The sequence below is a fragment of the Desmodus rotundus genome, chromosome X (assembly GCF_022682495.2).
Source record: "Desmodus rotundus isolate HL8 chromosome X, HLdesRot8A.1, whole genome shotgun sequence".
NCBI lineage: Eukaryota > Metazoa > Chordata > Mammalia > Chiroptera > Phyllostomidae > Desmodus > Desmodus rotundus.
The window spans coordinates 25,662,064-25,675,101 of record NC_071400.1 but is presented as its reverse complement, the minus strand read 5'-3'; the positions used below and the strand labels follow the sequence as shown (position 1 = coordinate 25,675,101).

The 13,038-nt window shown below is 41.2% G+C and overlaps 1 protein-coding gene across 1 annotated transcript in view; it reads right to left on the bottom strand.

Annotated features, from left to right (window-relative positions):
- The window catches only part of TENM1 (teneurin transmembrane protein 1), an 854,561-nt gene that overhangs the window by 362,893 nt on the left and 478,630 nt on the right, over window positions 1-13,038 (bottom strand). The window contains exon 8 of the mRNA XM_053917142.1: window positions 6,783-7,023. Coding sequence (XP_053773117.1) covers window positions 6,783-7,023 — 241 coding nt within the window. The remainder of the gene's footprint in view (window positions 1-6,782; window positions 7,024-13,038) is intronic.

The following is a 13,038-nucleotide window of genomic DNA, read 5'->3' as shown; positions in this document are numbered from 1 at the left end:
TATTAGCTTAGAGTCCGTAAGTATATTATGAAGTAAAACTCCTACACTATGGGAAAGCAGTTCGCTAACGTGAAGTAGGTATAATCCCATGTCCTGAAACACTAAAAAAGGAGATGAAACGAGTGGATCAAAAAACGGTGGAACATTTACATGATGGAATACTATGCAGCAGAAAGAAAGAAGGAGTGCCTATCCTTTGCGACAGCATGGATGGAACTGGAGAGCGTTGTGCTAAGTGAAATAAGCCAGACAGTGAAAGACAAATATCATATGATCTCACCTATAAGTGGAACCTAATCAACAAAACAAATAAGCAAGCAAAATATAACCAGAGACATTGAAATTAAGAACAGACAGTAACCAGAGGGGAGGGAGATAATGGGGGAAAGGGTCATCAAGGAACATGTATAAAGGACCCATGGACAAAGGCAAAGAGGGGTAGGATTGAGGATGGGAGATGAGGGTGGATGGGGTGGCGGAAAGTGGTGATGGGAAAGTAGAGACAACTATATTCAAACAACCATAAAAATGATAAAAAAATTAAAAAGGAGATGAATTAAAAGTTGGGAACAGTTGTTACCTATTGAAACCTGTGTGCCTATACTGGGTGCTCACCATTCAATTTAGGTTTCTAAAAAATTTATACAATGAATTACTTGGCCATAAAAAGAAACGAAACCTTACCATCTGCGAAAACATGGATGGATCTACAGGGTATCATGCTCAGTGAAATAAGTCAGTCAGAAAAAGACAAATACCACATGATTTAACCTGTATGTGGCATCTAAAGAACAAAAACAAACAAAACTGAAACAGACTCATTGATACAGTGGACAAACTGATGACTGCCAGAGAGTAGGGGCTGTGGGACTAGTTGAAAAAGGTGAAGGGATGGAGAAGCACAAACTGGTAGTTACAGAATAGTCACAGGGATGTAAAGTACAGCACAGGGAATGTAGTCAATAGTATTGTAATAACTACATATGGGGCCAGGTGGGCAGTGGAAATATCAAGGGGATACTCTATAAAGTATATGATTGTCTAACCACTGCGCTGTATACCTGAAACTAATGCAAAAGAATACCGAATGTAAACTGTAATTAAAAAATAAAATTTAAAAACAGACCACGTACCAAAATAAAGGGATGAAAATCAAGGATAAATAAATATGAGAGGGTGTGATGAAAATAATGCCAAGAAGCCGCATACCCCAGATGAGCCCGAAGCTTGCCAAAAACTGCTAAAGATGACTGAAGAGTTTTGGTTTGTTTTGATAAAGGTGTGTCTTGAGCAAGAAGAGCAAAGATAGCACAGATGCGCACCTCGTGCAACATTACTGGAGATCAGGGAGGCTTTCTCAATGACTAGTTTTTTGTGTGCATAAAAAAGTGAAAGGTGGGGGGTGCGTAGGGCAGGGGAGAGTAACGGGGGTAAATGGGAACAGCTGTAATTGAACAACAATAAAAAATGAGAAGAATCATCGACCTCAAAGGGTTAACATAATGATCAATACATGGGAATTGAAGCCTAAGATAGGCAAAGTGCTCAGAAGAAGGCACTCAACTGTTCTAAATGAATTAACATTATATCGCAGTGGTGAGAAACCTTGCTGGTTGGATTACCTAGTCAGAGTAGTAAAGTTTCAAGACTGTGCTATAGTGAAATGTGTCAGAAGAAAGGAGACAGCAAATATTGACTTGGGTTTTCAAAAGGCATGGGAAACCGATGGGCTCCTTAGGGTAGACCAGGAAACATCGTGTTGACTGAGTGCAAAATTCTAGAATAGGCTATTAAAAGGATGATTTATAAGCACTTAGAAAAAAGTCGTACCCATGAGAAGGCAGCATAAATTCTCTAAGAACAAGTCATGTAAGACAAATCTCATTTCATTTCTAGTTTTGACACGGTGATTGGATTGGCAGATCAGTAAAAACATACGCATTCTGTATCTGGATATCAGCAAGGCACTTGACAAGGTCTCTCATGATATGCCTGTGAACAAGATGGAGAAATGTGGGCTGTATGTTAGTAAAAGAATGCTGCCTGATGGGAAAGTGTCAATCTGCAGGGCGGTTCCAGTGGCATGCCACAGAGTTCTTACGCTGATCTTGCCATACGTGCCATTTTTATGAATGACTTACATAAAAATGAAGAAAGCATACTTAAAGCTACAGATGACACAGTCATGATAGCAATACTATGCAAATACTGTGTAGGGCAGAATTAGAATGCGGCTACATCTCCACAAGCTAACAGGATGAACTCAGATCAGGTAAAATCAACCCTCCAAACATATTTCCGCCTGCACTCCACCCTCATCCCCAACACACTATTTAAAATAGCTTCAATTATATAATTACGGATTAAATAAAATGTGGCCTTAGCTTCAGAACTTGTTAAAAAGTTTAAAGAGTTTAGTTAACAAGCGTTCTTGATGTGTATCAGTAAGGTATTTGGCCACCAAAAAGACGCTGATGTTGAAGTGGACAGCATTAACAGGAACATACAGTTAATCAAGGGTCACAACTGACTGTTGGCCATTCCTAAAGGAGTCAATCGAGGTGATTGTCTGAGAAGAGAGTTCCATTGAAGGCACTTCAGATCTGCTCCCAGCTTTGCTCAAGGGGAGGCCAGACATGACTCTGCCGATGCTTTTATAAACCACAGGACATTTCTCTCCTCTAGCCTCAGCTGACTGAGGGGATAACTGATAGGGCCAAGAAACTGAAAGGCAGCCTGGTACAAAAGAGATGAACTGGGCTCATTGAATTCCCTCTCTTAGGTTTTTGAACTAAAGGGGAGCCGAATTTGACACCCAAAAGTGTATCTCTGGCATATTTATTATTTTAGGCTGGTTATTTTTAAGAAACAGCAGACACAAAGAAGCTCTGAAAACCCAGTAGAAGTTACCCTTTGTAAGAGGCGTTAACATGTATACAGGAAATCTCCCTTTGTAAGGGTGTCTCCCTCTCTGTACCAGAGAGACAAGAATGACTCAGTCTCCAGAGATTCTTAACAATGGAGACGGCATAACAATGCTGCTCTTGTTCACTGTGCTTTTCCTGATAATGTCCCATAAGTGGGATATTATCACCACACTCCAAACATCTTGCTTTTGTCATTATCTAAAGATGGTATTTAAGGTAATGGCTTGGGCCATTTTAGCAAGTTATTCGATTTTCCCAGGTCTCACCTGTGTATACAGGATGCATACATGTTATTAAACTTGTGTTTATTTATCCTTTGTTAATCTTTTATTATATGGTGGTTTCAGCCAAGAATCAACAAAAGGAAACTAATTTTCCATCCCTACAAGATGTAGCATTAGCAACAGTATAGGGCAGTTACCAATGAAACCCTCAGCTGAAGGGATGGAGTGAGGGGGGCTGGGAGGTACACTGGGAGTCATGTCGCACTGCGCAAAGCAGACACTGTTATGACAAAAGAGAATATGTGTGGTAGTATGCTATTGGGCAATGAAGGACACCGAGAGGGCCAAGAATGCAGACAATCGCCAAGTCATATTAGTGCCGAAGATCTCTAGGCCTTTCCTGCCATGGGAGTTGACCAAAATTTCCTGGGTTCCCAGAAACTGCCCATATACTTAAAAAGACATTTGCCACTACTCCAGGCAACCTGAATGACCTCTGCTCCTTGGAACCAAACAGCCTAATAAGAACACACATATACGTTCAGCCTTGGCCGTGACATTTCAGAAGTAGTTTGGACAAACTGGAGTGTGGGACTGGAGTGCAGAGACCAGGATGGAGGATTTGAAACCAGTTAATGTGAGGAATAGCTGAAGGATTGGGGGAAACATTAAGCTCTAAGAAGAGAAGAATCAGGAATAGTGAAGGGCTTTCAAGTGTGAGAGGGATTTTATTCATTCTGTCTCCTAGATCTGGGACAGATGGGCAGAGGCATGGTTTCGTGAAGCAGACTGACAGCTGTCAGAGGGGAGGGAGGGACTGCATGAAAGAAAGTGAAGGGATTAGCCAAAGAACATATATGCATGACCCACAGATAGGGACAGCAGTGTGGCGACGGTGAGGGTGCTGTGTGGAGATAGGTGAAGGCAGGGAAAATGGGCACATCTCTAGTAGTGTCAGTAATAAAGTTTAAAGAAAGAGGTGAGACATTATGGTGCAAGAAGAACATTCCAGTAGTCATTTGAGATGACATAAAATGTCTAAGGAATGAGGCACTTCCCTATTTTGGAGATATTTAAGCAGAGACAGGTGACCACTTATTTGCATAATGATATTTCTTTTGCATCGTAGGATGCTGTTTTACAATGTATGAGGCACTCCCTGCTGCACTAGCTTGATCTTCCAAACAACCTGTTGAGACCGGCATTTTGATACTCATTTTTACAGATGAGGCAGCTGAGCCTCAGACAGCTTACGTCATACAGTTCATGAGTAATGTCAGGGCGCCCAGAGTTGCCTTTGATTGAGTACACATGAAAACGTGTTAAAGGATCTATTTGGAAGATCCTACCTGATCAGGCTAATAGGTTATCTAGCTTTTTTTTTCTTTAATTCATCTTTGTGGCCCAGACCAGTGTGGCTCAGTCGGTTGGGTATTGTCCCACAAAACAAAAGGTCACTGGTTCGATCCCTAGTCAGGGCACATGCCTGGGTTGTGGGTTCAGGCCCCAGTGCGGGGGAGATACGAAAGGCAACCAATCGACGTTTCTCTTTCGCATTAATGTTTCTCTCCTTCTCGTTCTCCCTCCCCTCCCCTCTCTCTATAAATAAATAAATAAAATCTTCAAAAATCCATCTTTGTGATGCTGAATATATTTTCAAATATACTAAAAAGGTACTCTTGCTCAGGCTCACACGAAAGCTTATGTTCTTCTCTGCATCTTATGAAACTGAGAACAATTAATACATTCCTTGCATAGATACAGAAGGTCTGTGGGTGCAGTTTGTACAAACATGCCTAGATGTACATTTCAAATAAGAATAGTTTGCTCTCTCCATTTGCCTCAGCTCATTGCCCACCCTCCTTTCAGATTTCCTGGTGTCTGGCCTCTTACAGGGAAGGACTGTATTTGCTTCTCAGGATTGCTAGTTAGCCAGATTGCCCCAGTACTTCCTTAGCTCTCTATCGCTAAGCCCTACAAAGGAATTAGAGGAATGCGTAAATCACCACTGTTAGTGAAAGTTCCTTCAAGATATACTGTACATCAATCTCTGCTTTGTTCACTTCCTTCACCACCCTGCCTTCAATTAAAAAATATAAAAGAATACACAAACCCTGTCACTAGCACAGTTCTAACTGGGTTATCTTATAGGTGCTGACTGCTATATTTTCTCTTGGGAGACAGCAGCAATATCACTTTATAAAACTATGTAATCTAGTATGTGATGAATGATACTGAGTTTCCTGGATTTGGGCCAAAGTGCTTTCACTTGGTTTGTAGTGACACATTCTGTGATGCCATAGCTGGCATTTAGCTTAATATGCTGCTTAGGAAACAAATAACCAGCCTTCTAATGTAGGTTTATTAGTCCTCCCCTTTCCATTCCAATTCCCAGCTATTGGGACAGAAATTGATCAGAATTGACACCAGACATTGCTTATGAAGTGATATACCCATTGTTTATATACAAATATGTTTAGAAAAAGCTTTGGTGGTACATCTAAATAAGGCATACAAAAGAAAAGGGGAAGTCGTTCACTTTATAAGGACAACAGAATACTATGTTTTATTAGGTGATGTTCTATGTTAATAGAAAGTTGTAATTTTCAATTTAAGATAGTGACTAGAAATGATGAACAATTTCTCAGTTAATTGCTTCTAGTGCTAAAAATATATTATGCTCAAGGGACCTAGGGCTGTGGGGGAGGAGAATTTTAATCACATGACAAAAATTTGAGGAGTGAATCTGGAAACCTAAATACATGAACTGACAGAAAAATAGAGGCAAAATTCTTTGTTCAGAAGACCAAACTTTATCCCAAAGGCATAATCAAGTTTTTAAAATCACACAAGGAACTGGAGATCACATGGAGGGTTATCAGTGGGGAGAGGGAGGGGGAGAGAGGGGGAAAAGGTACAGAGAATAAGAAGCATAAATGGTAGGTACAAAATAGACAGGGGGAGGTTAAGAATAGTACGGGAAATGGAGAAACCGAAGAACTTATATGTAGGACCCATGGACATGAGTTAAAGAGGGGGAATGTGGGTGGGAGGGGGTGTTCAGGGTGGAGGGGAATAAAGGGGGAAAAGGGGGCAACTGTAATAGCATAATCAATAAAATATATTTTAAAAATAATAAAATTACACATGGACTTCCAATTCATGAAGCAAATCTTCTTTAAAAAATGTTTGAAGGAGACTTAGTTTTCCAGAGAATCCCATAAAAAACAGAATGCCAACTTATCACTGTTCCTCCAATTGTATTTGGATTTTTCTGTAATGTTGCAGTTTCTTAAAATAAGGGATGATTGCCTTTTACCAGTTTGAGGATGCAATGATTGTCTAGATACAGGTTTCGTTTCCTACATTTTCACAGGTGTCTGCCTGTGGGCTGTTTATGCACGTGTGCCTTCATCCTTTCACGTATATCGCTGCTTTGGTCTGTGTCTGCTGGTGTGCCTGGATGTAGATGTGTGTGCCTGTGTGCACATCTGTGCTTGCGGAGGGATCTGCATCTCTCTGTCCCTTTGTGTGCCTCTGCACATGTCTGTTGTGAGATGAGTCTCTGCACCCAGCAGAATCATCCTCTGCTAATCCGTAAGTTTAGTGGAATCAGTAATAGTGTAAGTACCTGGTCTCCAATGGGATGTTGCTGTTCAAGACCCAGCTGTTATGCAGATGAACTGAATCCTGTGTACTGGTTGGAGGAGCAGGAGCAGCTGGGCTGGGCTGGCTGCGGGTAGTCATCGATCTCCTCTGAAGAGAGTCTGCTGCAGGGGGTGGCTTCCTGGCACAGGTGCAGGCATGAGGAGGTGGTGGTGGTGGCGGCAGGGGTCTGAAGGTGAACTGGTTGTGTGGGCTGCTCTGCATGTCTAAAGAGGATAGAAGAAAAACACAAAATAGAGACTTACTTTCCCACTTGGCAGCCAGGAAAACACAGCTTGTCAGACTTCAGATTTCAGAATAATATAACCTGTGAGGTGTAGGGTAAAAATGTCACTTGAGTTTCAAACACACGTGCCCACATGCTCATGAAATGTAAAACATTCACAGCTGCATTTACATGTAAATTCTGCAGGGCTATTGCAGCAAGAAAGTAAATGAGACCGCCTCACACAATTTGTCATAGTTTCTGCTACTGAGCAAATAAATCATCAACGAGACACCAAGTTACAGAACGGAAGTGAACCGATTTCCATCAGTTGCAAAAATCTCACTTCAGAAAATACCAGTGAAAGACACAAATTTATTGCAAGGAAAATCATTCAACACTTCCAATAAAACTATAAGGCCACTTTCTGGCTTACCTCAAAAAAGGATGCTAGCCTGCCTACACAGGAGCAAATCCATACCTCAGAAAAGCAGCTCACAAGTGTGTAACTCAACTGCGTGAAGCTAATGTCTTTGCCGGCCCCCTCTAGTCAGAGTGCTACTTGTGAAAACAGGCAAAAGGGAGTTTGTTCACATTATTAGGTATATTTCCATGGTCCTGCAAAGCACAGTCTGTACCTTGAGCGCCCCTGCCACACCTTTCTAGGAGCTCTGCCATATTAGCAGCAGCTTAAGCAGCAGGGACACCATTTTTTTTTGCCTGTTGCAGACAGGGCAGCATGGGGCAGTGGTCCTCAGACTTCTGTTGTTGCTGTTATTGGTATTTTGCCACTGTTTTCCTGGCAAGCCCAAGTAAAGTCAGTGAGCTCCAGTTTGGCCCATGAGAAATACCCCCAATTAAACCCGTTTGAAAAGAAATCGCTAGTGTAGCTGATAGCCACCTCTCTTCCATGGAATAAACACACTAGACATCAAGTGATTGCTTGTCGCACCAGCACGTTCTGGATAAACTCTGCAGACTGCATGGCTTTGCCCCACTTCCCAAATGACTGAGAGTTAAAAAGCAGAAAAATGCCAGAGGCTTTTGATGCCCAGCAAAGGGCTCGGCTGGTTTGTGGGGAGACATACTTTGCAGTGGCTGATCACAGAAAAAAAAAATCACTTCTTTCAGTTCTTCCATTTTAAACTTGATTTTTGAACACGCTGGTATGGTTCTCATATTTAAAAATGATACTAGTGCCCCAAGAGCATGACAAATTCTTGACTGTGCTCTCTAGTATAGGTGGCTCTCCTTGTAAATAAACTTGCTATATGAAACATGGAAATGTACAAAAGATAGATAGGAAAGGGAGTACAGATCATTCATTTTACACAAAGAATTCTTTTAAATAGTTAGCTAATCTTGTATATTTGAAAGGACCTAAAATGCTTCATGAATTTTCTAAATCACCTCCATTATTCTAGGCCCAGACCAAATCCCATATCCACTAACAAAATCATCACCAGTAGTTAACATCCCATTAATTTTTTTAATCCTCTGGTCTCATACTCATAGTCATAACCAGTAGCATGCTTTCCATCCTTGGGTCTCAAAGAAGCATTGAATGCTGGAATTGATAGGACCGTGGAGATCCTTTCATTTCGCAGATGAGGAAATTGATGCTCAGAGAACTGCTTGTCCATGGACACTTGGTAAGTGAGCGGTATGGTCTAGATTAGAACTCGCAAGGCCTGACTCGCAGGGCTCTATTCACTGTATCGCAGATCTCTGCAATGAGTTCTTCTTCCACTTCCTTAGGAGACACAGAATCCTCCACGTTTTCTGGATTCTTCACTTACGACATAACAGCTTGCTTTGCAGTCACTTGTTTGTGTGCTTACCTCCTAGATCACATCTCCTTGAATTTAGGGAACAGGGCGGTGTGGTATAATGCTCTGCAATACAGCAGCATGGAAGGAGAGCATACTTGGGGATATGACCAGTCTGGATTTGAGTTCTGCCTCTGCCATTATGAAACTTTAACGCCTCATTTGTAAAATGGATAATAATTTTTCCCCTAATGATTAAGTTTACTTCATGTAAAACGTGCTTGAACATAGTATGCCAGTGGCTATTTGTTCACTCAAAGTAGTAGAAGAAGGACTGGAAATGACCATAGGGGTCACCTAGTTCAGCTCTCCATCCTCCCTTCTCCTTCTTATGTATGAGGAACCCAAGGCTCGGAGAGGTGAAATGACTTGTTCGGTCATTCAACATGTATGAATTTGCCTGCCTATGTCTGACGATTCCTAGCAGAATATTCTTTCCATTACACTATCCTAGAAAATAAATGACTCTCTTCTCCAAATTTAACACTTACCATTGCTTATAAATTTGACTCTAGCCCTGGCTGGTGTGGCTCAGTGGATTGAGCAACGGCCTGCAAACCAAAGGGTCAAGGGTATGATTCCCAGTCTAGGGCACACGCCTGGGTTGCTGGCCAGGTCCCCAGTAGGGGGCGCATGAGAAGCAACCACACATTGATGTTTCTCTCCCTCTCTCCCTCCCTCCCTTCCCTTCTCTAAAAATAAATAAACAAAATCTTAAAAAAATAAATTTGGCTTTAGAGTTTGCACTATTACAGCATCCCACTGATACCTCATGTTTTCATCTTATCTTCCAAAATAGACTCCGTGTTTCTTAGAGCGGGATCATCTACTTTTCTTGTATGCTACATAACATTGAGCACAATGGAGGCGCAGAGTAAGATTTCTAAGAGCCTTTATTGGTAGAAAAGTGTTTGTTTCACTGGTCCATGGGAATAGAGTACCATCTCAATGTTCCTTTGGCTTTTTCTTTCTGATGTAGCCACTGGATATCTATTTGACAGTTCACAGAGCAGTAGGTTTCCCCCTTGGAGGTTTGTGTCAAATCTATCCCAGCACCATGGGAAAGAACAGTAATACCCTGAAGAGGGTGCTTAGGATCATGCCCCTCCAAGTCATGAAAAGAGCAGCAGTAACACACTCTACAGATTTGCCATCTAAATTCGTGAACTTAATGATACAGGGAAGGAAAGCAGAGTGTGGGAGATCCAGAGTTGGAAGAAGAAATCAGCTTAGGTCTTGGGTTCAGAATACCTCCATACAATATATATGCTATCCATTATTCTAATCGGCCATGTTTCTCTCAGCACAGTTATTCAAAAGAAAGAAAGATTCTATTCATTACAATTGTTCAAAAAGAATCACTCATTATCATTTGGATTAATTGCTTCTGGATTTCCTCAGAATTTTTGCAACTCACTTATTATTAGGAAAAAATGATAAAAATCTACTTCAATTCTACTTCGTCAAAAAGTACAATCATCATATTATTATGCCATTTCTGCTGTAAATAAAACTGCTTTGTATAGTTATTTTGACTATATGTGTATGTGTTTGTGTTTTGATTTACATCTATTTTATTGTGTACTTTTGTTTCTGCATTTTAAATGGAGAGGATTCCCTACTTGTTAATACTGTCTTTAAAAGCTTTCACAATATTGGATTGTTGCACCGAGTGGCATCTCTCCAGACCTTACGCCCATACGAAATGCAAATCATCTCAGCTTCATTCTTTTTCTCACCTCGGGAAAAAGATGGAGAATGCACTTGTTCCCTCCCAAATGAAGTAATGTAATCCTTGGGCTCCATGAAATGGGATTTCCCAACATTAAACACTAATGAAAAATACATTAGGGTTCAGTGTCAGGAGCTCTAGAACACCAATTCTAAGGGTTAAGAGTCATATGCACTCACTTCCATGTGTATCTGGCAACCATATATTTCTGCGCTCGAGAGAAATGCAAAGGCGAAGAGGGGTAGTGATTATGCAAATGTGGATACGGAGACATAGTTATAAAGCTTTCTGAAAGTAAATTAAGTTTTCAGAAGGAAAGGTCCAATCCACATAATATACTTGAATAGGAGCCAGTTCCTGGTTTAAGGTCCTAAAATAACTTGCTAAGAAAATCTCTCCCAGGGAGTAGGGGGGCTGCAGATATTCCTCCCAACTGATTACCAGGGGTGCCCAGCCTGCAACCCACCAGCCTCATGTGGCTCAGGATGACTATGAATGCGGCACAACACAAAATCATGAATTTACTTAAAACATAAAGAGATTTTCTTGTGATTACGTGTTGCAATGCACTTAATGTGTGGCCCAAGACAACTCTTCTTCCAGTGTGGCCCAGAGACCCCAAAAGGTTGGACGCCTCTGCATATCAGAATGCACGGCATTGTAGGTGCGGCAGAGTTGTTAACGGAAGTGCAAGCCTTCAGAAATGACATTGCTTTTGTCTCCAAAAGGTAAGCAGGAGAAGAAAATTGTCAGGCACATCTTTTTCTTGTTTCTCTCTCTTCTTCAAATAAACCTTACTGTGGATCATGTATCACAGATATGTTTCACCAGAAATTAGAATATCTTTCAGAAACACAATGTGAGAACTTAATCAGGATGCCAATTGGGGTTCTTTGCCCCTTTAATTTCATTAGCACATGTAGTCAATTCAGCTATAAGGCAATGTTTGCCTTTCTAAAGTTCACAGCACTGTGCGAAATCACACATGGGCAAAGGGCTTATGGGAAAATGGGGTGGGAACACATGACTTGTGAAAGTGGGTGTCAGAACTCACGAGTTTTTGTGAAGCGGTGGATGGAGTGGTGTTTAAATCAGACAGGAAGTTCTAACACTAGGTATGCACAGGTAAGGCTCCTGACCCACATGGTGAACTAAGGTAGTTGGTGTTTTTCAGGTGCATATACGAGGACTGTCCAGAAAAAGTTCAACCATTGTTAATATAACAAGAATGGTTTGTACAACATCCATGTAACCTGGCAGCCAAGGCGAGAGGTCTGGAATGCACACGCATGAACAATGAAGTCAGTGGGGGCTGTGGGGGCTGTGGATGCCATTGAATGAGTGTGTGCGCTGTGTGGCCATCACACTGAAAATGACTGAGCAAGGAGAGCAATGAATCTGCATCAAATTTTGTGTTAAGCCTGAACATTCCCCCACGGAAACTGTTCAGATGATTCAGAAGGCCGCAGCTAGGGCAACTGGTGATTGGCAGCTTCATCATGACAACATACCCACTCATGCATCACATGTCAGGCAGAGTTTTTTGGTGAAACGTCAAATTATTCAGGTGACTCAGCCCCCCTACAGCCCAGATTTGGCACCGACTTCTGGCTTTTCCCAAAACTAAAATCACCTTTGAAAGGGAAGAGATTTCAGACTGTCAATGAGATTCAGAAAAATATGACGGGGCAGCTGATGGTGACTGGGAGAACTGTGTGAGGTCCCAAAGTACCTACTTTGAGGGGGACTGAGGTGTCACTGTCCTGTGTACAATGTTTCTTGTATCTTGTCTCTTCTTCAATAAGTGTCTCTATTTTTCATAGTACATGGCTGGATACCTTCCATAGCTGGACAGAACTTTGTATGTATGTGTGCATTTTGTGTATTCCTACGTGACTTATTCTGCTGTATGTAGTCTTCTGAATTCAGCTAGTGTTTTTAAAGGATAGACTCACACATACGCAAAGGAAAAATTTGTTATGTTTAAATTGTTCTCAAGTATAGCAACAACATAGGAACACATTAATATTTTCAAAGCAAGCTTTGGAGCTTGAGACTACATAATTTTCTGTAGGTATTAAAACTAAATATTGGGAGGTAGGAAGGGCTGGGGTGGCAGGGAGGGGTGGGGGGAAGGCAGAAAACTAATTGGACAACTATAAAAATCAAAAGCATTTAAAAAATAAATAAAACTAAATATTATCATTAATACAGTAATAATAAATAATTGTTTCTTAAAAAATTTGGCCAGACACATGCTTATTTTCCCCCAGATCCGTGTTCTTTTTCTTTTTTTTTAACATTTTTTTTTTTACTGTTGTTCAAGTACAGTTGTGTGCCTTTTCCCCCCACCCCTTCGATCATTCTTTCTGTAGCATTACTAGGACAATGCCCTCCTAATCATTTTCCCCGTGAAGTAACTGTGCAGGGACGCATATGTCCCCGCAGCTGCATA